The 25246-nt window shown below is 43.3% G+C and overlaps 2 protein-coding genes across 2 annotated transcripts in view; both read left to right on the top strand.

Annotated features, from left to right (window-relative positions):
- Positions 1 to 1767: 1767 nt before the first annotated feature.
- On the top strand, positions 1768 to 13960 carry LOC120030861 (lysophospholipid acyltransferase 5-like). Its single transcript, XM_038976346.1, has 13 exons — positions 1768 to 1920; positions 4620 to 4727; positions 6175 to 6281; positions 6647 to 6740; positions 7096 to 7133; positions 7965 to 8143; positions 8269 to 8377; positions 8513 to 8599; positions 8877 to 9043; positions 9338 to 9485; positions 10086 to 10241; positions 10497 to 10628; positions 13490 to 13960. Exons 1-12 carry the CDS (start codon positions 1836 to 1838, stop codon positions 10614 to 10616), a joined length of 1398 nt encoding a protein of 465 aa, XP_038832274.1. The 5' UTR covers positions 1768 to 1835; the 3' UTR covers positions 10617 to 10628; positions 13490 to 13960.
- A 3494-nt stretch (positions 13961 to 17454) lies between these two features.
- Positions 17455 to 25246, top strand: part of LOC120031586 (calsyntenin-3-like) — a 33966-nt gene continuing 26174 nt past the window's right edge. Inside the window, exons 1-5 of the mRNA XM_038977395.1 lie at positions 17455 to 17512; positions 21489 to 21611; positions 22597 to 22807; positions 23048 to 23256; positions 24594 to 24743. Of these exons, the coding sequence (XP_038833323.1) occupies positions 17455 to 17512; positions 21489 to 21611; positions 22597 to 22807; positions 23048 to 23256; positions 24594 to 24743 (751 nt within the window). The remainder of the gene's footprint in view (positions 17513 to 21488; positions 21612 to 22596; positions 22808 to 23047; positions 23257 to 24593; positions 24744 to 25246) is intronic.

Below are 25246 nucleotides of genomic sequence, written 5' to 3'. Positions count from 1 at the left end.
GTTTTGTCATACACCTGGCATACGTCTGTCAGCCAATCAGCATTCAGGGCTCGAACCACCAGGTTTATAATTGGAAATCACTCACTGTATGTTATGAAAACCTGAATGGTGCAGCGGTCTAAGGCGTCACTAAAGACCCGGTTTCGATCCCGGGCTGTATCACAACCGGCCGTGATCAGGAGTCCCATAAGGCAGCGCAGAATTGGCCCAGCATTGTTCAGGAAAGGGTTTGGCCGGATAGGCCGTCATTGGAAATAATAATTTGTTCTTAACTGACTTGCTTAGTTCAATAAAGGTTCAATCAAAAAATAAATAATCATGGGGTAGTAATCCTGATGTAGATTTGAACACTCAGTGATGTCAACCCAGCACTTTAGCTATTAGTTACGCCAAAAGATCAGAACACCTTGACGAGGTTGCTTTTATTGGGTTAAGGTCGTCACTGTATGACAGATACAACAATTCAATAGGCCTATTTTTGTAAATTTACTGATGCTGAAAAATTGATAGTGTCGGTACAAAAATAAACATTGACATGGAAAACTGAAAACTGCTGCTGAATAAACAAGTAGATCATCTCTATCCTCCTTTTCATTTTTTGTACATGTGAATAAATCCCACTGTAGGCAATATGCACCCCACCATGTTGCTTTCACCTGTCCTGTCATTTCAGATCATCAGTGCAGAAGAGTGCAGAAGATGAGGGGTGAAGACAGGTAAAGAAGCCGATTCAGACTATTAAACTGCGTCACCCTGTACATGATCAATCTTGATCAGTTTACCTTCCCCAAATTCTAGGCCCATTTTGTGATATTTACAGCCATTTCTGATCATTAAAATAATAATATTGTAGTCTTTCTAGGGGCAGAGCGAGGTTTTGAGGCACGAACAGGTTTCCAAAGGTTACGGTTTGGGGAGCGGTAATCGTTTTTTAGAAAGGTCAGGTTTGTTACGTACCTCAACTGAACGGGAAGCAAGTCCTTGTGCTTCGCCATCTTTCAGGGCCCAAGCACGCCCGACCGTGCTTTCGATGGCCGTTACAGGTCATCCCTATCCTACTTCTGACACAACTGTGGTGTTAATCTATAATTATAATGCCCACTAATTCTTGAAGAATAGCACTTGTAAATGCCTCAATGTACAGCTTCAAAATCAAGTTAAAACTGTCATGTTGTTGACCTCATGTCATGCACTGTCAGTACCATACATTGCAACATCTATGAATGTAAGTGTCCAGCCCCATCCCTCAGTTTAGGCCTATATAGAAAATCAAGTGGCGGAATAATGTTTTTGTTGTTTTTCGAATTAAAGAGTGGGCCTTTAACTATTGGGGGAACACGAAACTGGTGGTGCATGCTCTTGCCTCGGCAAACATGTAATTCCTCACTCACGCCACACGGGGGGGATTTTACACCACTGTTGAGCAGCACTGACAACAGAATGCAATATGATATTAGGCAGTGGATGGAGGCAAAGATTTTCTACTGTATTGATGGTGTGTCGATACAACCTAATGTATTTTTGCCCACAACATTTTTTGATGATTTTCTTAACAATTTAAGATCAAAATGCACTATATCACAACAGCAGTAGGCTGCATATTATTTTACTTGAATGAGAGAGGTTGCAGTAGATTGAACAGATGTTGCGAAATTTGGGGGCAAAAGAGATTGAAGGTCGATGTGGTGACAAAGGGGAAGAATGAACATTAAAGAAAGAGGAGGGGAAAGGGGTGGGGAGCGCTGAATCGACAAGGGCAGATAAAGGAGAGAGTGGAACGCTCACAAAGGTACACATCTACGGAATCACCAGAGCCACTTCCGCCCACACGAAAGATGGCGGCTCCCTTGATGGAGAAATTGTCGGAATCTTTAGGTTCCCCAGAACCTGCGGTTCGACTGATTCTGTCCGTTTTAGTCGGTGAGTTCAATTTAGTCATCTCTGACAGCTTTCAGTATACGCTCTGACATAACCATGTGTCAATGTAATATTGAGTTACACCTTTTAAAACAGTATAACTACACACACACTCCGCTAAACCAGGTAACGTTAATGATGTATCTTGCTCAGCTGCAGTGACTAGCCAGACTAACGTTGGCTAGCTAGCGAGTAGACCCGCTGGCAAGCCGAAAGATGACAGTAGCTAAATGCACTTAGCTAGCCTTGTTTTTGACAAGCTGACATGACAGACGGTCTGCAAGGTTGAGCGGGCACAAGACTTCGCAGAACACATTCTTCTCTGCTGACTGTCAGAAAAACATTATTTCATGTTTTAGCGAACGTTAGCTAGCTAGCGATTATAGCAGACGAGGTTACTACAAGCGGTTGTGACATATAGTACGGACGGGTTTACTTTACATGGTCGGTTTATCCCAGGTAACGTTCACGTTAGCTGGGTGTCTTGTCATCTCTGAACTTTGCTCTGACACATGAACATGTTTTTCTTCTGAAGTCACACTATGCTGGGATTGACTAACAAATAGTACAGTACACCAGTTACGTTCATTGTCTTAATTCAATTGCCGTTGCTTTTCAGCTTCTGCTATCCTGATATGATTTATTCTTGCTGTAGCCTATAATTGTAGATATCTTACCTTTGGCCCATGTTGACAATCTTGTAAATGTTTAGAATTTATATAAACTACAATACTGCCTTTAACAGTCATCATTGTGAAACATTGACGTATCAGAGTGCAAGTCCTCCCCACCTCTATACTTTATGGAAGTACATTTAAATGTGATTACTTTTAATTCTGGTGCCCATGTCTACCCTTGTCAGTTACACACACACACCAGTAAACTGTGAGTGGGGGTGTGTGCAGAGTGGTTAAATTGGGGGGGTTCTGTAATGTACTAACCTAAACTATATGCACCAAAAGCACACATGACAACAAAACTACAGGCTCTTAATTAATAAACTGCTGTCATTGGCAGCTGTTAACCCAATTTCTTCACAACCAAATAGCATGTGATTTCTGTGTAATGCTCAGAAAATGACATTCCAGTGGTGTGACTTTTCATATTTAAACATGAAAAGTTACTCTGCTTTAGGCATAAACATTTTGAGCTGAATCTCTCACTTAATTTGAAGTGTCCAGGAAACGAAAACATCAACGATTGGTCAGTGTTTCCAGAAACTTTTTTTTTTTTTTTTTAGCAGTGGTGGCAAAGGTGACAGTGGGACCTTTTAACATATTTGTAGAATGACTGAGAAGGTCAGTTCTGGTGACTTTTTTTATAAGGACATTCCACTGCCATATTCCATTTATAAAATGATGCTGACACAATCTAAAATATAATTTGCCCCTCCAGCCCAAACATATTGGTCCATAGTATCATGATCTGGCAGGTGCGCTATTTAGCTAAAAGCGTTAGGCTATCACCTGGCTGTAGCCCAACTGATGCAGCATGGTGGCTAATAAATGGGCTGAAGAATGGGATTGCCCATCTACATTTACCCCATTGGGTTAAGAATTAGCTACATCGCAAACTCTAAACATGATCTTGTTGCTAGTTAGCATCATATTGATGACTTGAATGTCCCAAAAATACAATGTATACACTGTACACTATGTTACTGTAAATTCCAAATAACTTTTGTTTAGTGGTATTACAGTAAACTTTACAGCAAAGTATTGTTAAACCAGTTTATTTAGAATTGACAGTAACTGGCTGCCAGTAAGTTATCGTAAAAGTAACAGGATATTTTTTTAAGTGTAGGCCTACCTGTTACACCTGACCCATGTTACATTTGGCCCTTATCTCCTATATGCCCTTATCTCCTCTTGTGAACAGTGAGCGCTAAACACACCTAAAACCATTCTGCCCACTCCACTTTTACAGAAAATTTTACAGTTAACAAATGTGTATGAGTTGAGAAATAATAAATACAGTAGTAATGGAAAGCTGGGACCCTCTTTTTTTCCTTCTTTTTTTTTAGCAGTGGCCATTAACCCCTTTCAAATGTGTGGTTGTGACGGTGCATTGTATGCGTACGCCCAGCCATGTTTTTTTCTCTCTCTGTGGTACATACAATTTGAAAGTGTCTCGAGATAAATATAATTTTCTCGCGTAGAATGTGAGAAGCCAATTGAAAAGGTAAACTATTCTACTATGGGGGTTTTCTGGTGTTAGGCTGCTCATGTTGTTGGCTGAGGAAAAGTACATGTGGACTGCAGCATCTTCAAAGTGCGTCACGGCAGAAGTATTTTTTTTACATGTTCCACATTTTTTGGGGGTATGGCGCAACAATTTTATAGTAGTTGCGCAGGCTGTGCGAGCAGTCAGAAAAGTGGGTGCACAGAGAGTCTCGTATGCGTTAACTACATTGGGCGGGAGACACGGGGTACAAAACCATTTTTCTGATTTGATTTTCATTAGATCTTGTTGTAGGTGGTATGATTTTTGCCTAAGGTACAGATCCTCAGCCCCGGCGGGCCCCAGACCAATTGCATCCCTGGGTGTGCACTGATGAACGTCTCTGTTTTTGTATCTTGAGGTTGCAGCACTGAACTACAAGTTCTTCATTTTGATGTCATCACTAAGGGCTCTTGTCTAGAATGATTCACTCGTGTTGATTTCACATGTTAACGGTCTCCTCCTTTCTGTCGTTCCTTCAGGGTACCCCTGTGCCCTGCTGTACCGCCACTTCTTCTTCCACCAGCCACCCACTGTCATTCACCTATACCACGCCATCTCCGGACTGTCTCTGGCGGCTTTCAACTTTGGTGAGACGCGAGGGGACGGAGGGAGGCAGAGAGAGGCAAATAGAAAAGGAGGGAGGCAGAGAGAAAGGAGGTGGGGATGTGGTGTGGGGGAGGGAGAGAGGAAATGAAGGAGGAACTTGGTAGGTATTTCAGCTCATGCCGATACATTTGTAATACGTTAAAAGGATTGAGAAGTTTGCTATGACCAGGAGCCTATTTTTGAGCAGTGCTATATTAAATAAATAGTCATCAATGGCTTATAACAATTTTGGAACATCTCAACTTCAGGTGAAGGAGAGGTGAGAGAGCAGGTGGGTTGTTGACCCTGTAGAAAACAAGTGGCTGGGGAATGAGTGGTGGGGGTGGGGGAGAATGGGAAATGATTTCATTATGGTGGTGATGTTGTCAGGGGAACTGTTGCAGAGTTGGGATGGGGACCTGTTAACTCGGGAGGGAGGGGGTGGGTGGATAGTGGAGGAGATTGAAAGTGTTTGGGTAAAGTGGCTCATTTATGAAAGCCGTGTTTGCCTCGCCATTACTTTGGTGCGGTGGGAGTCGGGTTGCAAAATTCTGGAAACTTTCAATAAATTCCCTGGTTTTCCAGAAATCCAGAAATGCCCTCTTTGTTTCAAATGAAATATTTTGATGTTTGCCGTTTTGATTATTGCTTCTGTGCCGTACATAGAAAACCCCCTAGTGTTTAACGCTGCAAGGGAACAGGGCCTAGAACAGGATGTCAAAGGATGTCAAACTCGTTTCGACCCGTGGGCCTGATTCAGTCTTCACCGAGGTCCGGTGGGCTGCACACAAAATTGGTTATGTTTCCTCACTGTCAAAATTACCAAAATACAGTCCTCTATCCATCGTTTTTGGATTTTTCGATGCTCCCTGACTTTCTAGCTTTCGTTTCACTGATTGATAGAAAGCTGGACAAAGTGAAGAGACTATAAACCTAGGTCCTTTATAATTTCTACCCAGTTTCGATTTGGTTGAGCTCATAAAAGTATTTTGCTCAAAACACCTACGGGTGTATGTTTGACACTCCTGGACTAGCTCGAGGTCTATCATTCAATTTGTACGCTATAGCTAGCCTAAGCAGTAACCACCAAGTCATGAGTAACTGTGAAGAAGTAAAGCGAGTTTGACAGACTGAGGGAGGGAGTCTAGAGAGGGATGGATGGTTTGAGGTTTACATGATAGTACGGTATTAATAACGCAACCATTTTTTCCCCTTGTTCTCTGCTCCACTTGGATTTTACAGCAGGTCTGTTGCACTTTTTCTGTCTTTGTGGAATCTATGTTTTTTTTAATCCTCACTTGATAACCTGTGTTGACTTGCTCATCTTCAATTTGCAAGAATACACTCTTTCTTCCTCTGTTTCTATCTTTCTGCGCTAATATCTATCCATCTGCCCCTTTCCCTTCCTCCCTCTGTCCCTCTATCATTCCATCTTTCTGTCTCTTTCAGGCACCCAGCTCTATCACTCTGCATTATGCGTCCTTGTCCAGTTCCTGATGATGAGGCTTATGGGAAGGACGATAACAACCGTCCTGGCCAGCTTTATGTTTCAAATGGTGAGATTTCTCCCTCAATCTCTCGCTCCTTTTTTATTTTTCTCCTTATCTCAGTCTCTTCCTGTGTTCTGTTGTGATGCGGGGGGTCAGGTGATAGAGGAAGCTTCTCTCGCTCGTTGCCGCTCCCTTGCTACGGTGGTTGAAGAGCTGCACTGTCAGTGTGTGTGTAATTTCTGCTGTTCATGTTAGGATATCCTCTTCCTCTGTCATTTTTTTTCTGTTTCACTGGAGTACTGAAGCGCCGTAGAACACTGCCACTGTATGACGTAATGCTCTCCCTCCTTTTTAAGTGCGATTGTAATCATTGTTTTGTGTTTGTTTTGATCAAGCCTGTCTTTTTTCTTTATCCCCTTGTCTCTCTGTAGACATACCTGCTGTCAGGCTACTACTACACAGCTACAGAAGAATACGATATCAAGTGGACCATGCCCCAATGTGTCCTTGCACTCAAACTTATCGGTATGTTCACCTCATCACTAACACCCTCCCTCCGCCGCTCTGTACTCCCCCCCCCCCTCTTTGTTTCCCACTTATTTTGTGTAACACCTGTTGCTGAGCGATTATTTGTCCTATTTCCTTTTATTTTCTTAGTGACGACTTGTGTTGTAGTAGTTGTTCATTAGCCTCGGAGATAACATGGATCCTATTTTACGTAGTACAGTATACTAAAAATCCTACTAAAATCCATCATGGTTTTACATGGGTGCAGCTGACGAACATCTACAGTCAAAGTATTCATTCCAATGATCATGGCAATCCTAGGAGCTTTCATAACATAGTGACTGATGCCAATTTGCGTTCTCTTTGATTTCAGGTTTGTCATTTGATTACTATGACGGTGGCCAGGAACCAGTGAGTTGATTGATCTCTCTCTATTGCCGTTTGATTATTGGTCAATTCTGTGTGGATTTTTTTATTTTTTATCTCTGTTCTATTTGTTATTTTGCTCTATCAGTGTACTTGTCTGTTTGTGCTTCAACCTCTTCCAAGTCCTCCTCCTCGTGTGTGTGTGCGAGACAGTTTGGATGTTTGAGCGAGAGACTTTGTCCACACACCAGTCAGAGATGAGTTGAGTTAGCGTGTGTTTGCATTGAGGAAGTTATCCATTTACAAACAGGCAAGTGTCTAGTGGTCATCATTCATTACGATGTTACTCTGTACAGTTGCTGCTCACCTTTTCTGTATGTAGTGGGGCTCCTAAATGGGATAACTTTTGACCACAGCCTATAGGGCTCTGGATGAAAGTAGAGCGCCATGTAGGGAATAGGGTGTGATTTGGGACACACCTGTAGTCTGGTTACTGTGCTCACGGGTTTGCACTTGGAAAACCAGCAGTTTTATGCCCCCTAGTTAAATGCCTGTTTAGTCATATTTTGTTAAATTGAGTTTGCGGTCAAACCGTGGGCCGCTTTCAACAAGAACCCTGTGTAACTGGATATGCAGCGAGCTCAGCCAGTGACTGTGCGCTGTTAAAAATGTCTCTCCTCTATTTCCTGTCTTTTTCTTTCCCCCTTTCACTTTCCTGCTACCCTTTTTCCCTCTTTGCTTTCCCTTTCTCTGCTCTCCCTTTTCTTTTACCCAACCTTTCCCCTTTTACTCTAAATCCTCCAAACACTCACCCTTCTTTCTCCCTCTCACTGGCTCCAACTGCTATTCTCCACCTCCCTCTCTCCCCCCTACCAGTCCAAGTTGAATGAGGAGCAGAAGAGGTCAGCCCTGGCCAAAGTTCCCTCTCTGCTGGAGGTTATTGGCTTCTCCTACTTCTACGGAGGCTTTCTGGTGGGGCCCCAGTTCACACTGCGCAGCTACCAGAGGCTCGTCAAAGGGGAGCTCACCGACTGCCCCGGACAGCCACCTAACAGGTAGAGGAGGGGAGGCTGGAATGGATGGAGGGAGGGAGGGCGGACAGGGAGGTGGTGGGGGGAGGGATGGAGGCAGAGAAAGGAAGGGGATGGATACATGGGTTTACTTAATCTTTTTCTTTCAGTGTTATACCTGCTATGAAGCGGTTCTCCCTTGGCCTCCTCTGCCTGGTGATCTACGCAATATTCAGTCCCCACTACCCAGATAGCTATTACCTAACAGATGAGTACGACGTAAGAAAGCCTTGCTTTTGCACCAGCATTCCTGACGCTTTTAACATCAGATTTGAAGCCAAAGCCACATTTCCATACGTTGTTCTGTTTGACAAATGTAACCGTCCAAAATCAAATGCGAACGTGTCTCTTCAGGCCCAGCCGTTCTGGTACCGCTGTGTCTTCATCCTCCTTTGGGCCAAAGTCATCCTGTACAAATACGTCAGCTGCTGGGTCATAGCGGTGAGTAGTAGCACGATGTAGCAGCACTTGGTATGCAAAAATGTCTAATTTCCAGGCAGCACCCACTTCAAAATAACAACACCTTTTACAGACACGCCTGTCTCCACATACCTGTCAATCACACACAGATTAGTTCCACTGGGGCACACCTACGTCAGATCAGGTGAGAAGAAACTGGTCTGGGAGCCCAGTATATCAGCGGGGCCCTATATTTAGGTTTTTCAGGAAGAAGTTATTCAAGTGTGTGTAAAAGGAATGTCTGTGTTTTGTGACTCAGGAGGGCGTTTGTATACTCTCTGGGCTCGGCTATAATGGGCTGGGTCAGAATGGCGAGCACCAATGGGACGCCTGCGCAAATATGAAGGTGTGGACGTTTGAGACCACACCCCTTTTCACAGGCACCATCGCCTCCTTCAACATAAACACCAACGCCTGGGTGGCCAGGTTAGTGCCTGACTAAAACTCTAACTATTTATGGCCAGGTTAGTGCTTTCTGGGATCCTTGGGTCATCCCTACCCTTACCTTAACCATTTAAAATTCCACCTTAATTGGGTAAGGATGTCCCAGGGATCTTGGATAGTGCCTGATTTTTAAAACTATGTATGGCTAGGTTAGTATCTGACAAAGTGCTAAAGGTCTCTTGCGAAATAGATTTAAGCTGTATAAATACAGGTTTAATTGAAAACATATATACTGGTATATCTAACAGTATTTGGTGGTTTGTAACACTCCTCCAGGCACGTGTTTAAGCGGTTGAAGTTCCTGGGCAATAAGCTCCTGTCTCAGGTGACCGCACTTGCGTTCCTGGCCATCTGGCATGGCACACACTCTGGATACCTCCTCTGCTTCTCCATGGAGTTTATCATCGTAAATGTGGAGAGACAGGTACGAGTAAATAATGGAATTGAATAGAATTTTAATAAAGCACTACTTGAATACTGAACTTCCTGCTTTACTCCTATGGGTACACTCAATATGGCTGCTTGTCCACCTATCACAGCACAGTGGCTTGATTGGGAATGGCTGCTCTAGTAATTATATTTATATGGAAACAAGCACCAGAGAGAATCCTGAGGAGACAGGAAAATGCTTTCAAAGTTGTACACGGCAATGTCTTGACCACGGTGGGAATGTACCGTATGTATTTTTTTATTTAACCTTTTTTATTTAAGGGCGACCTGACCCTCAGTAGTCAAAACATAGTTGCGTCAAACATTGGGAGCATATAAACAGTGTGCATGGCTTTTCATCTTTCTCTTTGTGATGTTTTCCATACTCTGGATCTGTGCATTTTAAACCTCGTCAAGAGGAGACAACCTGTCAGTGCTAATCTATCCTCAAGCGGGTCAACAACTAAGGGTTCAAGATTTCCATTTAAGCTATTGGAGGATTCTTAAACTCTCTGCCTTACTGCATTACTGTGTGTGTGTCCGTGTCCATAACTATACCTTTTTTATACTGTATGCGTATCCCTGTTTGTCTCAGGCCCAAGCGCTGGTGAGGGACAGTCCCCTGCTGACCCGCCTGGCCAACAGTTCCCTCTACCCCCTCATCTACCTGGTCCAGCAGTTCATCCACTGGCTCTTCATGGGCTATCCTTTGGTTCCCTTCTGCCTCTTCACCTATGACAAGTGGCTCAGGGTAATAAGCAGCTTAGAACGCGTAATAAGCCTTCGGAATGTTGTCATAAGCACATCACAACACATTTTTATGAATTTACTTGAAGTGGCTAAAGGTAGCTGGCAGTTTGTAATACCACAAACATGTTAGAACTCAGATCATAGATTGTGTGAGTGCAGTTGCCTGGCATATGTTTAAGCTTTTGACTTGGGTTGGGGAAACGGCTGTCTGGATGAGGATTTAATGTGTTCGGTTTGTCATCTTTCTGTTTTGCAGGTGTATTCGTCCATTTATTTCTGCGGCCACATATTCTTCTTCACGTTGTATCTAGGCATCCCATATCTCCGCAAGGTGCTGGTACCTAGAAAAGAACGGAGCGAGAAAAAGGAGGACTAGGAACTACGTTGGGTAAATGCAAGCTTCTGTATAGTTTTCCCAGACTTTTCTGTGTTTACAGTAAGGCTGTGGCGATTATTGACTTTTGGATAATGATTTAAAGGGATAGTTCACCCACCTTACAAAATTGTATATTGCCTTCCTTACCCTGTAAGCTGTCTATGGACAAGGTATGACAGAAATCCATGCTTTGGTTTTGTTTACCTGGCCGCTGTTTCAAATGCTAACATTTTAGCATTTGTAGCACAAATGCAAGTCAACAGTAGCTGTATTAGCATTTTTTTGCACTAAATGTCCAAATCAACGTATCAAAAACTGTAAGTTACTTATAGATGAAAAGCATTTGAAACAGTGGCTAGGTAAACAAAACTTAAGCATTGATTGCTGTCATACCTTGTCCATAGACTGCTTACAGGATAAGGAAACCAATATGCCATTTTGTAATTTGGGTGAACTAGCCCTAAAAAAAGGGCTAGTTCACCCAAATTTTTGTCTCTCGGTTTTGCTGAGAGACAAAAACCGAGCTTGTAATGTATCATAATGCGTGTTTGAAAATGATCTACGACATACCTAATGTATACAACACAGCTTTGGTGGCACCTACGTCTCAGAAATGTATGATTTTTGACCACTTGGAACTTTAGGAAATGAAGCTTCCACCCCCAACAGTGCTGTACTGCCCGTAAAATGATTGCTGCCCTCGTTGAGACATTACCAACTTTACCCTCTTCATGTAAAAATGAAAAAATGCTATTGGGTAAACTATATCTACTTGAAAATGAAGTCGAAAGTCCTAAAAGCAATGTATTAAAACAATTATTATTCATAATTGGCGGTTATACGATTATTGTCCTAGTTTAGACTTAATACCCTGTAAACACATTCCCTATGTTTCAATTATTCATTAGTCTCCATATTGGTAAAAGGTAGTTTCCAGATAATGAATTAAACTTAAAGGCACATTTTTTCCCAAAAATGACTTGACAGATGTTTTCATAACTCCATAAATGGTATGAATTCATAATATGCAGATCTAAAATGAATGGTGAAAGATTCCGATCCAAAACAAATGCTGCCAACTTTTCCCACATTTGTTTGAGATTTAGGCTTACAAGTTTCTCCTAATGCATATAGAGGGATCTTCACAACATCTTTATGAATAGACAGAAACAGAGGTAGAAATGTAATTGTAGCTTATGTTACTTGTGGATATATAATGGCATAATACACTGCTCAAAAAAATAAAGGGAACACTAAAATAACACATCCTAGATCTGAATGAATGAAATATTCTTATTAAATGTTTTTTTCTTTACATAGTTGAATGTGCTGACAAGTCACAGAATTATCAATGGAAATCAAATTTATCAACCCATGGAGGTCTGGATTTGGAGTCACACTCAAAATTAGTGGAAAACCACACTACAGGCTGATCCAACTTTGATGTAATGTCCTTAAAACAAGTCAAAATGAGGCTCAGTAGTGTGTGTGGCCTCCACGTGCCTGTATGACCTACCTACAACGCCTGGGCATGCTCCTGATGAGGTGGCGGATGGTCTCCTGTGGCATCTCCTCCCAGACCTGGACTAAAGCATCCGCCAACTCCTGGACAGTCTGTGGTGTGGCGTTGGTGGATGGAGCGAGACATGATGTCCCAGATGTGCTCAATTGGATTCAGGTCTGGGGGACGGGCGGGCCAGTCCATAGCATCAATGCCTTCTTCTTGCACTAACTGCTGACACACTCCAGCCACATGAGGTCTAGCATTGTCTTGCATTAGGAGGAACCCAGGGCCAACCGCACCAGCATATGGTCTCACAAGGGGTCTGAGGATCTCATCTCGGTACCTAATGGCAGTCAGGCTACCTCTGGCGAGCACATGGAGGGCTGTGCGGCCCCCCAAAGAAATGCCACCCCACACCATGACTGACCCACCGCCAAACCGGTCATGCTGGAGGATGTTGCAGGCAGCAGAGCGTTCTCCACGGCGTCTCCAGACTGTCACGTCTGTCACATGTGCTCAGTGTGAACCTGCTTTCATCTGTGAAGAGCACAGGGCGCCAGTGGCGAATTTGCCAATCTTGGTGTTCTCTGGCAAATGCCAAACGTCCTGCACGGTGTTGGGCTGTAAGCACAACCCCCACCTGTGGACGTCGGGCCCTCATACCACCCTCATGGAGTCTGTTTCTGACCGTTTGAGCAGACACATGCACATTTGTGGCCTGCTGGAGGTCATTTTGCAGGGCTCTGGCAGTGCTCCTCCTTGCACAAAGGCGGAGGTAGCGGTCCTGCTGCTGGGTTGTTGGCCTCCTCCACGTCTCCTGATGTACTGGCCTGTCTCCTGGTAGCGCCTCCATGCTCTGGACACTACGCTGACAGACACAGCAAACCTTCTTGCCACAGCTCGCATTGATGTGCCATCCTGGATGAGCTGCACTACCTGAGCCACTTGTGTGGGTTGTAGACTCCGTCTCATGCTACCACGAGTGAAAACACCGCCAGCATTCAAAAGTGACCAAAACATCAGCTAGGAAGCATAGGAACTGAGAAGTGGTCTGTGGTCACCACCTGCAGAACCACTCCTTTATTGGGGGTGTCTTGCTAATTGCCTATAATTTCCACCTGTTGTCTATTCCATTTGCACAACAGCATGTGAAATTTATTGTCAATCAGTGTTGCTTCCTAAGTGGACCGTTTGATTTCACAGAAGTGTGATTGACTTGGAGTTACATTGTGTTAAGTGTTCCCTTTATTTTTTTGAGCAGTGTATTTATGATGATGGATTGGATTTATATAGTACTTTTCCATCACATGCTCAAAGCACTTTTCGTATGGGGGAAAAGTCACCAACTAATCACTCTTTTCTCTCTCAGGTCTCTGGCTGAATCTCCACCCAGGATGTGACTGAAGGGAACTGTGACTTTTAACTAGGAGCGGATCAGAAAATATTTTAAAGCCTTTAATATTATTTGTGTACACATTTTTCTTTCTATTTATTTTAGTGTTTTGGACAGGACGCACGTTTTTTTTGAGACCAGGGAGATAAAGGTACAGGAAATAACCATTATGAGCCAATCATAATTGTTTTCTTGATTTTAGAAAACTTGAGAGACTGAAGTCTTGTATACACAGAATATTGCACTCGCCACTCACGGGCTCTGGATCCGTAGGTGGCTCTGTTTTATGATCTCTCTTCCTGTTTCAACCCTCCCCTCAAGTCCATATACATGGTGTATACAAAACATCCTAATATTGAGTTGCACCCCTCCCCGGCCTCAATTCGTCGGGCATGGACTCTACAAGGTGTCCGAAAGCATTCCACAGGGATGCTGGCCCATGTTGACTCCAATGCTTCTCACGGTTGTGTCAAGTTGACTGGATGTCCTTTTGGGTGGTGGACCATTCTTGATACACGTAGAAAACTGTTGAGCGTGAAAAACCCAGCAACGTTGCAGTTCTTGACAAAAGCCGGTGCGCCTGGCACCTACTACCATACCCCGTTCAAAGGCACTTAAATCTATCGTCTGAATTGGCACACACACACAATCCATTGCTTAGAAATCCTTCTTTGTCCTGTCTCCTCCCCTTCATCTACACTGATCGAAGTGAATTTAACAAGTGACATAAATAAGGGATCTTAACTTTCGCCTGATTCACCTTGTCAGTCTGTCATGGAAAGAGCGGGTGTTCCTAATGTTTTCTCTACTCCGTGTATATAGAGCCTGCACAGACATGGCTATGGTTCAGGCACAACAGAAATGTTTATGGCACTTTCAGATTTAATGTAAAGATTAATTTTGTTGAGAGAACAAAAAACCAAGGATTGCTGCTCTGACGGGAATTATATATTTTGGGGAGGAGTGTTTTCATTGGCCAACACTCACTCACAAGAAGCACTGTACACACTAACACGTGACTCGAAAATGGCCTTGTATTATCAACTAATGTTTTTACATTTATTCTGGTTTCAATTCAGATTTTGTTTCTTATTTTGTGACGAGACTGGATTTTATAGCTATTTTAGGAGGGTTTTACGATCAACCATTTTGTAGCTTTGGATAAGATTCCGTGAAGGGATTTCAATGCTCTCCTCTTCCCCATCTCCCTCTCCTCATTACCTTTTCCTCCTCTGTCTGCCATCCTCCTCTCACTCCATTGCCACCCCACACCCTTCTGGCTGTCTCTGAACCAACTGGAAAACAAACTCACAACTAAAACAACAGGTAACCAAAACCACCACTTTTACATTGAGTGACATCACCATACCAATGTCAGCTGCATCACAAGTGGTCTCCAGCGAGATCTAGCACCTTCCTCGATCTTTCTTAGGACTTGGTACAACTTCGCCCTAACCACTGACGCAAGGTCAGATCTAGAATGTTTGACCTGTCAGATACTCTGTTCCTACATCTACCGCTATCCTTTTCCAATGCAGAGACACATTGGGAGAGCAGTGACTCACTGTAGCAACAACCCAGATTTTAATAATATTTTTACTTGTGGTAATAATTAATTGATGTGAATTAATTGTTATTCCAGAGACTACTTTTTTGCCTTATTGCTACCAAATGTACAAAGGAAAAGAGAAATGGGGGGGAAAAAAGAATTTTAAATACATTTTTTGTAATGTTCATTAAAATGCTGGATTTTAAAAACCAAAGAGGTGTGTGTCAGTGGTGTGAAGTACTTAAGTTGTTTTTTTGGGGGGTATCTACTTTGCTTTACTATTTATGTTTGACAACTTTTCCTTCACTACACTCCTAAAGAAAATCATGTATTTTTTTACTCCATACATTTTCCCTGACACCCAAAAGTACTTGTTACATGTTGAGTGCTTAAGACTGGAAAATGGTCAAATTTTCACACTTATCAAGAGAACACACATGGTCATCTCTATTGCCTCTGATCTGGCTGACTCACTAAACACATGCATTGTTTGTGATTTATGTGTTAGTGTGTCTCCCTGGCTATCTGTACATTTTAAAAACAAGAAATTAGTGGTGTCTGGTTTGCTTAATATTAGGGAATTTTAAATTATTTATACATGTATATTTTTGATACTTAAGTATATTTAGAACCAAATACTTTTAGACTTTTATTCAAGTATTTTACTGGGTGACTTGAGTCACTTTCTATTAAGGTGTCTATACTTTTACTCAAGTATGACAATTGAGTACTTTTCCTCCACTGGTGTGTGTACACGCTGTCTGGCAAAAGGGGTGATATGACGTCATTTTGCAGTCAGGGCGGGGAAAGGTAGTGGCTGTTAATTAAGAGTGCCCCCAGCTGTCAGTCACTACATGTAGACAAAAAAATATATTATGTTGCGCTGAAATGAGTAATATCATGCGTTGGCCCCAACATCCTCATAGTGGATTCAATAAACAGAGAGAACAGTGCAATTTGGCAGGGAGCTGGAATTGGAGCTGGAGCTGAGAGGAGAGAGGACGCAGTGTGGGCGGGTTAAACACGGAGAGGGAGGGGACGTCAGCGTTATATTCCCATCGTTTTTCCCCCTTCATACGACGTCTGCCGAAAACAAGGACATCGGTATTGAGATACTATCCGTTCGTATCACTGTCTTGCATCAAACCGAGGCGTACACATTTGAGCATCTTCAAGAGATCTGTGTATGAAATCCCGTTACCTGCGCTTTAGATTCTTTGCGTCGGAGGATAGCTGAGCTGCAGAAGCACGGATGCTACGAGGGTTAGCGTTGGGTACCAAAACACCTCGCACTCACCACGGTAATGTGAAATTGACAGCGGCTTTCTTATGTTTTTGATTGTAACCAGTATCTATGTCTTTGACAATATTTTTTAAGGGTCCAAAATATAGATCTGCTGGCGTATGGTGCCAATTGATGCACCTATCAATCAATATGGGGTATAAAATCGATTAGTTATTGTCGCATAAACGCATGTCTGCATCACCTCTGTGTAGCCTTGAACAACCTGTGTTAACTCATTTTGAGCAGAATATATATTGTACGCCCCTCTACACAGTCTCGTTTAAGTTTTTAGTTTTGATTTAATATTTAGGCCTAGGCCTAGATAGGCTTCGATTTTACGCATGGCAGTGAATGGTAGAATGTGGGTATCGTGATGCCAATAACGGCTCAATAGACCATGGAATCATTTTGGAAATCGTGTCAACCAACTGGCACGGACACCAAAGCCTAAACACACCCACACAGGCAATGAGTAGGTGCGTGCATAGGCAGCATATTGGCCTGTATGGGCTATAACATCACTGTATCATTTACCATCTCAAAATGAACAACAGCATAACTAGACACTGCTGGGCTATACGTTACAGCTTTTTATTATGCACGCCAGTTTGTTTTGATTCAGTCTAATGCTCCATTTTATTGTACCATTTTAATGTGCCAATTCACTACCAGGACCTGGGTCCATGTGCTGTCTTTTTACTGGGCTTCTGTTATTATGCGTTATTCGTCTGTATTCTGTATGAGGTGAAAGTATAGCGCCGGAAGATTCCGTTGGATATAGGCTTAATGTATTAGGATTTTTACTGATGTGTATTTGTCTGTCCTGGCATGTCTAGTCTATGTTCTCTACACCTCAGCCTATCTTCCAGTGCTGGTCGGTTTAATGTGTCAAACTCATTCTGCGGCGGCCGAGTGTCTCCTCCCTCTTCATTGATGAATTAAGGTCACTGATTAGTTAGGAACTCACCACACCTGGTTGTATAGGTCTTAATTGAAAGGAGAAACCAAGAACCGGCCCTCTGTGGAATGAGTTTGACGCCCCTGCATGTACTGTATTCCTCTTCCCTCCTCCCTTCTACCTTTCCTTTCCTCCCTCAGATGGACAGAATGAGTTGTCTCTCCTTCCTCCTTCTTTGCTTGACTTCGGTTGCCAGTGGCAACAAAGGTCAGTTTCCTTTCCTTTTGACTGTTAATTGTGAGAACCGCTGAAATAATGTTTTTCTCTATTGCCATGGGAGCACAGATCTCTGTAGTCATGCTCATGGCCAGGGCCCTTTGGTTGCTGCCCCCTAAACTAGAGGGAATTCAATCATATATCCACTCACTGTGCTCAACGTCATAATATATCACATTATATGTCTGTGATGTGTGATTACATACACATCACCATTATAGAGTGTTGTCCTGCATGTAGCCTGTATGTATGTATGTATGTATGTATGTATGTATGTATGTATGTATGTATGTATTTTGCTCAATGTGGTGATGTTGCCGTATGTGATTCTGTGTGTAATTGACAGCATGACATTCCAAGGAGGATCAATCTTCTCTGAGCTAGATCACCGTGGATAGCCATGACTCTTGATTTGCCAACATTGCTCCAGTGATTATCACGCTGGAGACTTGGAATTAGACTGAAATGGACAGAGTGGGGGCCGAAGGACGTCAGCGAGGGAGGGGAGGAGAGGAGAAGGGGAGTGACGCTGAAAGACAGGGAGACCGAAGTGGGAAGGAGAGAAGGGGAGCAGCAGTGACGGGGGAGCAAAAGGAGTCGGTCCAAGGAAAGAGATACGGAGACGCAGCGGGTGTGACAGACAAACAGTCAGACAGTTAGGAAGGGCGGGTGGGGAGAGGAAGAGAGAGAGAGATGGTGCGTTAAATCAAGTGCCAGTGAGAGAGATAAGAGCGTGTGAGAGAAGGGCAGAGAACGAAGGGATGTTGTGTGGAGAGAGAGAGAAAGTGAGAGAGATGGAGCGAGAGGGATGGAAAGAGATGTCTCTCAATCTGTAATCCCGGGTGTAATCTGCAGCCCTGATGTTCAGATTAATACTGTATTGCAGAGAGATGGAGAGAGGGAGGGAATGGGAAAGAGAGACAGGCGGGGAGAGAGGGTTAGAGATAAATGACAAAAAGAGGGACAGAGCAGAATCTTGAGGACAGGCAGTGTTCGTATCAGATTAACCATTGAGGATGGCGAACACTAGCCTGGGCATGACTCACCAGCCTGGTCACACAACCAAAAGGGTGTACTACAAAGCAAGATCAAGGCAGCTAACTTGCCTGAATACTCTTAAAAAACATTTTTAGTTTTTATAAAGATAAGCTTGTTATGGACATGGTCTAATTGACTCAACAACCAAACATACATCCCACTGGGGAAAAACTAGATGAATCAGTTTTGTTTCCACGTCATTTCAACAACAAAAATCAATGTGATGACGTTAAATCAATGTGGAAAACTGGATTAGGAAAAAAGTCATCAACGTTAGGGAATTAAGTATTTTTTTTCACCCAACTTTTAACCTAAATCCATGGTGAAATGTTTGGTTTATTTCACGTTGAATTCACGTTAGTTGACAACTCGACCAAATGTACATCAAAACTAGATGTTGAGCTGATGTCTGTGCCCAGTGGGATATCTACAGTGCATTAGGAAAGTAATCAGACCCCTTAACTTTTTCTACATTTCATTACGTTACAGCCTTGTTTTAAAAATTGATTTAAAAAAAAATGATTCACATCAATCTACTCACGATGCCTCATAATGACAAAGCGAAAACAGGTTTTTAGACATTTTCGCAAATTTGTTAAAAATAAAAAACAGATACCTTATTTACTTAAGTATTCAGACCCTTTGCTATGAGACTCGAAATTGAGCTCGGGTGCATCCTGTTTCCATTGATCACCCTTGAGATGTTTCTACAACTTGATTGGAGTCCACCAGTGGTAAATTCAATTGATTGGACATGATTTGGAAAGACACACACCTGTCTACATAAGGTCACACAGTTGCCAGTGCATGTCAGAGCAAAAACCAAGCCATGAAGTCAAAGGAATTGTCCGTAGAGCTCCGGGACAGGATATTGTCGAGGCACAGATCTGCGGAAGGGTACCAAAACATTTCTGCAGCATTGAAGTTCCCCAAGAATACAGTTGCCTCCATCATGCTTAAATGGAAGAAGTTTGGAATCACCAAGACTCTTCCTAAAGCTGTCCGCCCGGCCAAATTGAGCAATCGGGGGAGAAGGGCCTTGGTCAGGGAGGTGACCAAGAACCCGATTGTCCGCTCTGACAGAGCTCCAGAGTTCCTCTGCGGAGACGGGAGAACATTCCAGAAGGTCAACCATTTATGCAGCACTCCACCAATCAGGCCTTTCTGGTAGAGTGGCCAGACGGAAGCCACTCCATCTGGCATTCATGCACACAACAGCCAGCTTGGCACCTAAAGGACTCTCAGACCATGAGAAATAAGATTCTCTGATCTGATGAAACCAAGATTGAACTCTTTGGCCTGAATGCCAAGCGTCACGTCTGGAGTTAACCTGGCACCCCCCCTACGGTGAAGCATGGTGGTGGCAGCATCATGTTGTGGGGATGTTTTTCAGCGGCAGGGACTGGGAGACTAGTCAGGACCAAGGGAAAGATGAACGGAGCAAAGTACAGAGAGATCATTGATGAAAACCTGCTCAGGACCTCAGACTGGGAGCGAAGGTTCACCTTTCAACAGGACAACGACCCTAAGCACACATCCAAGTTAACGCAGGAGGGGCTTCGGGACAAGTCTCTGAATGTCCTTGAGTGGCCCAGCCAGAGCCCAAACTTGAACCCGATCGATCATCTCTGGAGAGACCTGAAAATAGCTGTGCAGCGACGCTACCCTTCCAACCTGACAGAGCTTGAGAGGATCTGCAGAGAAGAATGGGAGAAACTCCCCAAATACATGTGTGCCAAGCTTGTAGCGTCATAACCAAGAAGACTCAAGGCTGTAATCACTGCCAACAAAGTTGCTTCAACAAAGTACTGAGTAAAAGGCCTGAATACTTTAAAAACTTTCATACGTTTGCAAAAAAATTTAAACCTGTTTTTGCTTTGTGATAACGGGGTATTGTGTGTAGATTGATCGAGGGGGGGAATGATTTAATCCATTTTAGAATAAGGCTGTAACGTAACAAAATGTAGAAAAAGTGAAGGGGTCTGAATACTTTCCCGAATGCACTGTATGCTTAGCTTTCTTAATGAACCAGAAAATCAACTGTTGTTTCTGGTTGTTTGTCAAAGTTAGCTGGCTAACTCATTGCTCCTGATTTGCAGTACACCCATCTGGCTAGGAGAGAACGCCACTCGTCTTTGAGATGACTAGTACTGGAGGACAATTACTTTCCACTCTGTAGTACTCTCATCTCACATTGATTCAGGCCAGATTGGCATTTTTAATTGTTATAATTAGCCAGAGTGTTTTGGTTGTTGAGACAGCGGAGCGGTTGCTACACAACATGTCCTGTGGCTCTGTCATCGCTGTCTGAGTCTAACGTCATCATCTCAGGGTCTAGTGAGGGAGGCATGTCTAAAATAAAAGCCCTCAGGCTTTTGTTTTGGTCTTTGATTGTTTGAGTGTAAAATCGTCACCGTTCCAGCTCGTTAGCTCTGCCTTTGATTGATATGGGTGAACATTCTGGAGAAAAATTAATAATTAATTGGCAATTAGAGGGTGGCTTCACAGCAAACTTTCCCTGTTTAGTTTGGACGTCCACGTTTGCCAGTGAGTGAAGTGGGCAGGCAGCCTGTGGGCCGGCTGCTTGGGCTGTTCTGATTGATATGTACAATATGCCTCTCCCTGTGTGATAAGGTGAAATCGGCCTAGGTGTAATTATGTTGCCAACTGACGCAAAGTGTGGATTGACACTTGTGTGTTAGGGGGTGGGGGTTGAGTGTGTGTGCATTTCTGTGTGTCTGTGTGTGTCTTCATTTGTCTGTATGTGTATCTGCGGTCACACACACACACACACACACACACACACACACACACACACACACACACACACAGGTCATGTAATGGGGTGTTACAAATAGCCATGTTTTTTTCCCCTTCTAATTGCTCCATTTAACCCAAGCCTCCTTTTGTCTCCTGTGTTGCTGTTCAGCCAATAAGCACAAGCCATGGATCGAGACGGAGTACCAGGGTATCGTCATGGAGAACGACAACACCGTTCTTCTCAACCCACCACTGTTCGCCCTGGATAAAGACGCTCCACTGCACTACGCAGGTACAGTACAGGCATGGTTAGAATGATGGGGGGCCACTTGGCAGTCCTCCGATAGCAAATCAGGACTCTCCCACATAATAAGCATTATAAAATATTAGCATTGAAAGTATGGTAGCAATGTATTTTACGGTCGAAATATTACCGGGTGTTTACTAATTAAACCGAGTATAAACATAAAACATATTGCCATTTGGAACATATTTGCTATTGATTACAATGGCCACGGTTAGCATATTGAAAACCGAGTCTCACAATTCCCCTACAGTGACTAAGCATTTTGTAGAGGGGAAATTGTTAGAAATTGAACATGTTATGCCGTCCTAAAATCAGAGTGGACTGCGTAAAATGGTAATTACACAATAATAACCTATGAAGCACCATCATTTGTGCCAGAAAGTTCACATTGTTACCACACAATTTGGTCAATACCAGTGGAACAAGTACCGTAAAATAAAACGCTACCGAAAAGATTTAGCTGGGCACTCCCATAAGCATTACAAATATTAGCATGGAAAATAATCATATCTGTCCTGTCCTCTATTTTTAGGGCCGCCCCAATAGTTGGTGTATAATTCTATTCCTGGGTACTACACTGGTCCTCCACAGCCAAGTGAAATTCAATTATTTGTATTCATTGGGAACATTATATGCCCTGTGCTCACAGAAATCATTATGGTACACATTTCCCAACTGGGACAATGAAATTATTGATTGGATCATTTAACATCACATGGGGTTCATTGAAATAGATCACTGAATTTCATGGTGTTTATTTTAGCCATTGAAGACTCTATTTGAGTAAATCCGTCAATGTAAATCATCAAAATGTCACTAGAAGTTAAATTGGTACTAAAATGAGTTGGTCTCTCTCTCTCTTTTTCTCTCTCTCTCTCTCTCTCTTTCTCTCTCTGTCTCTCTCTCTCTCTCTCTCTCTCTGTCTCTCTCTCTCTCTCTTTCTCTCTCTTTCTCTCTCTCTCTCCTCCAGGTGAGATCTGTGGCTTCCGGGTGCACAATGGGCCCTCGGGATCCAGTTCGGTCCAGTTTGAGGCGGTGGTTCTGGACCGCTCGACAGGGGAGGGCCTGGTCCGCTCTAAAGAGCCATTGGACTGTGAGAGCCAGCGGGAGCACAGCTTCACCATCCAGGCCTATGACTGTGGAGAGGGCCCCGATGGAGCCAACAGCAAGAAGTCCCACAAGTGAGATACACTACATTACCCTAAAGGTCAAATAGGTTTAATGGATTGGGTTGTTGTCAGAGGTTATACTGGTTATTGTAGTTTGGAGAATGATTAACCCTTGGGTATTTGTCACTGCTATGCTTGATCCATACATTACTATATTACCATGCAGTTATGTATGCATTGACCTCTCTTCCTTCATCTTTATCACGCTCTTTACTTTTCTCCTATTTTTCTTTCTCTCTCTCTTTCTTTCAGGGCCACAGTGCATGTACGTGTGAACGACGTAAACGAGTTCTCCCCAGTGTTCGTGGAGCGTCGCTACGAGGCCTCCGTCCCTGAAGGCCGTCTGTTCGACCGCATCGTGCGCGTTGAGGCCCTCGACGCAGACTGCTCCCCGCAGTACAGCCAGATCTGCTTCTACGACATCATCACCCCCAACGTTCCCTTTGTCATCGATAACGATGGTGAGAACTACAGCTGCCACAACAGAGCCGGGCTTTACAGCAGTTTTCCACAAATAAACGAGGATCTGGCTAGTCTTTACCAGAGCCATTTAGAATATGTTTATCTAAATATATGGCTCTGGTCTTTTACATTTTATTTATTTGATTCTTATACTATAAAATTGAATGTAATGTGTGAGTTGACATCTTGTCACCAATGAAAACAACAGTTAGCATGTTGATGACTACCAATCTGTAAAAATACGAGTTCATTTCCCTGTTCTATTTTGATTGTCTCCAGCTGGTCTTGTTGCTATGTACGTTGCTAGAGAATGACCGGTCCCTTAAGTAGTCACTCACTCCTCCACCGGCCTGAGCCATTTCCAAGTATCTTGCTCACCCATTTTGCCGTTTTTATGCTATAGCATTCCTTGTGCACCACAATGAGTAGATTTGCAGCATGTTTTTGCTGTAAGAAACACAGTTTGACTCCCGCCTTCACAGGTAGTTTTCAGAAAAACATACGTGTGGTTAGGTAGTAGTTGTGTAAGCGAAGCTTATGCATCAACATTGCTAGGGCAGGTTTATTTGAACAGAGCCCAGAGGACAATAGGTTCAGGGGGTTAGGCCTTAGTCTAGTGTTTCCGTTGATCTTGTAGGCATGTTTCCTCTGAGGAGAAGGCTTTGATTTCAGTCTGCAAGACTGCCATTGACGGGCTACTGGTGGGAGATCGATAGCGGGCATTTTGTAACATGACAACAGAATAGGGTTGAGGCAGATTTTCTCAGGAGTCAGGTTTTTACCATGACTTTGCACAATTGACAGTGACTGGGGAGGAGGTTGCAGGGGATGAGAAGTTCCTTTAATATATGGGTCAGGCTGCTGGGCCCAGATGAAGCACAGAGACTTTTTGTTTCAGCCCGGGCGGTTTAAATGCCCTAGTTATTGTCATTGTCTCTCTCTCTCTCCCACTCTACCTCTATATTTCTCTTTCATCCCTCCCTTTCGCAGTCTTTCTTTCTCCCCCGTCTCGCATTGTCTGGGGCCTGTCGTGCAGGTTCCGTCACCCATATCTTTGTTACATTCTCTCTTCGTCTCTCGATATAAGAAGAAACTGTCTTTTATTCATTATTTTAGTTCTCTCTTCTCTCTCCCTCCCTTGTCGTTTCCTTTTCCTTTTGAATATACTGCACTGAACAATTTTGGCGTGTCTGCTGTGTGTGCGCGTAGGTGTGGTGAGAGTGTGTGTATAAGAGTGCATACTTTTCACGCTGTGCTTTTGAGTGAATGACTGTGTTTTGTATTGTACTGTACATAACTCTCTCTCCCTCTCCATCCCTTTCTTCCCATCTCCTAGGTAACATTAAGAACACAGAGCCATTGGATTCGAAGCGCCAGCGTGTCCACACCTTCTGGGTGACCGCGTTCGACTGTGGCAAGAACCGCGCTCAGGCCGACGCCCAGGTCGTCGTCACGGTCAAACCGTCCTGCAAACCCGGCTGGATCGGTAATCAATAACACTAAACGCATCATCACCCTCATTATTCATGACTTCTTCATCTGTCTCCTCAGTGGTAGTGTAGAATGGACCTATTCCCTATATAGTGCACTACTTTTGAACAAAGCCCTAGGGCCTGTCGTCAAAAGTAGTGCACTACAGTATATAGAGAATAGGGTGTAATTTGGGACGCAGGCTGTATCTTTGTGGGAACTACATTAGTGTCTGAAATGATACTGTAGCATATAGAATGGACGTTGTTGGGTTACATTTTGCAGACTTCAATTGAGAAAATGGTGAAAGATGACAATGCTACTTGATAACTTAATTGGTGTGAATGGTCGAGGGACACAACTTACCTTTGCCTTTAGAGCATAATTATCCTAACATGAATGACTCATCAACACAGACTTTTTGTACAGTGCTTTCGGAAAGTATTCAGACCCCTTAACTTTTTCCACATTTTGTTACTTTACACCCTTATTCTAAAATATGTTTTTTTTTATCCCTGA

This window comes from Salvelinus namaycush, chromosome 37 (assembly GCF_016432855.1).
Source record: "Salvelinus namaycush isolate Seneca chromosome 37, SaNama_1.0, whole genome shotgun sequence".
Taxonomy (NCBI): Eukaryota; Metazoa; Chordata; class Actinopteri; order Salmoniformes; family Salmonidae; genus Salvelinus; species Salvelinus namaycush.
This window is presented reverse-complemented; position numbering and strand designations above follow the sequence as displayed.

Excerpts from the sequence above, each read along its gene's own strand:
- LOC120030861 (XM_038976346.1), top strand. The coding sequence starts at position 1,836 with ATGGCGGCTCCCTTGATGGAGAAATTGTCGGAATCTTTAGGTTCCCCA. Across the intron at positions 1,921-4,619 it reads GATTCTGTCCGTTTTAGTCG|GGTACCCCTGTGCCCTGCTG; the intron begins GTGAGTTCAATT and ends TCGTTCCTTCAG. Across the intron at positions 8,378-8,512 it reads ACCTAACAGATGAGTACGAC|GCCCAGCCGTTCTGGTACCG; the intron begins GTAAGAAAGCCT and ends GTGTCTCTTCAG.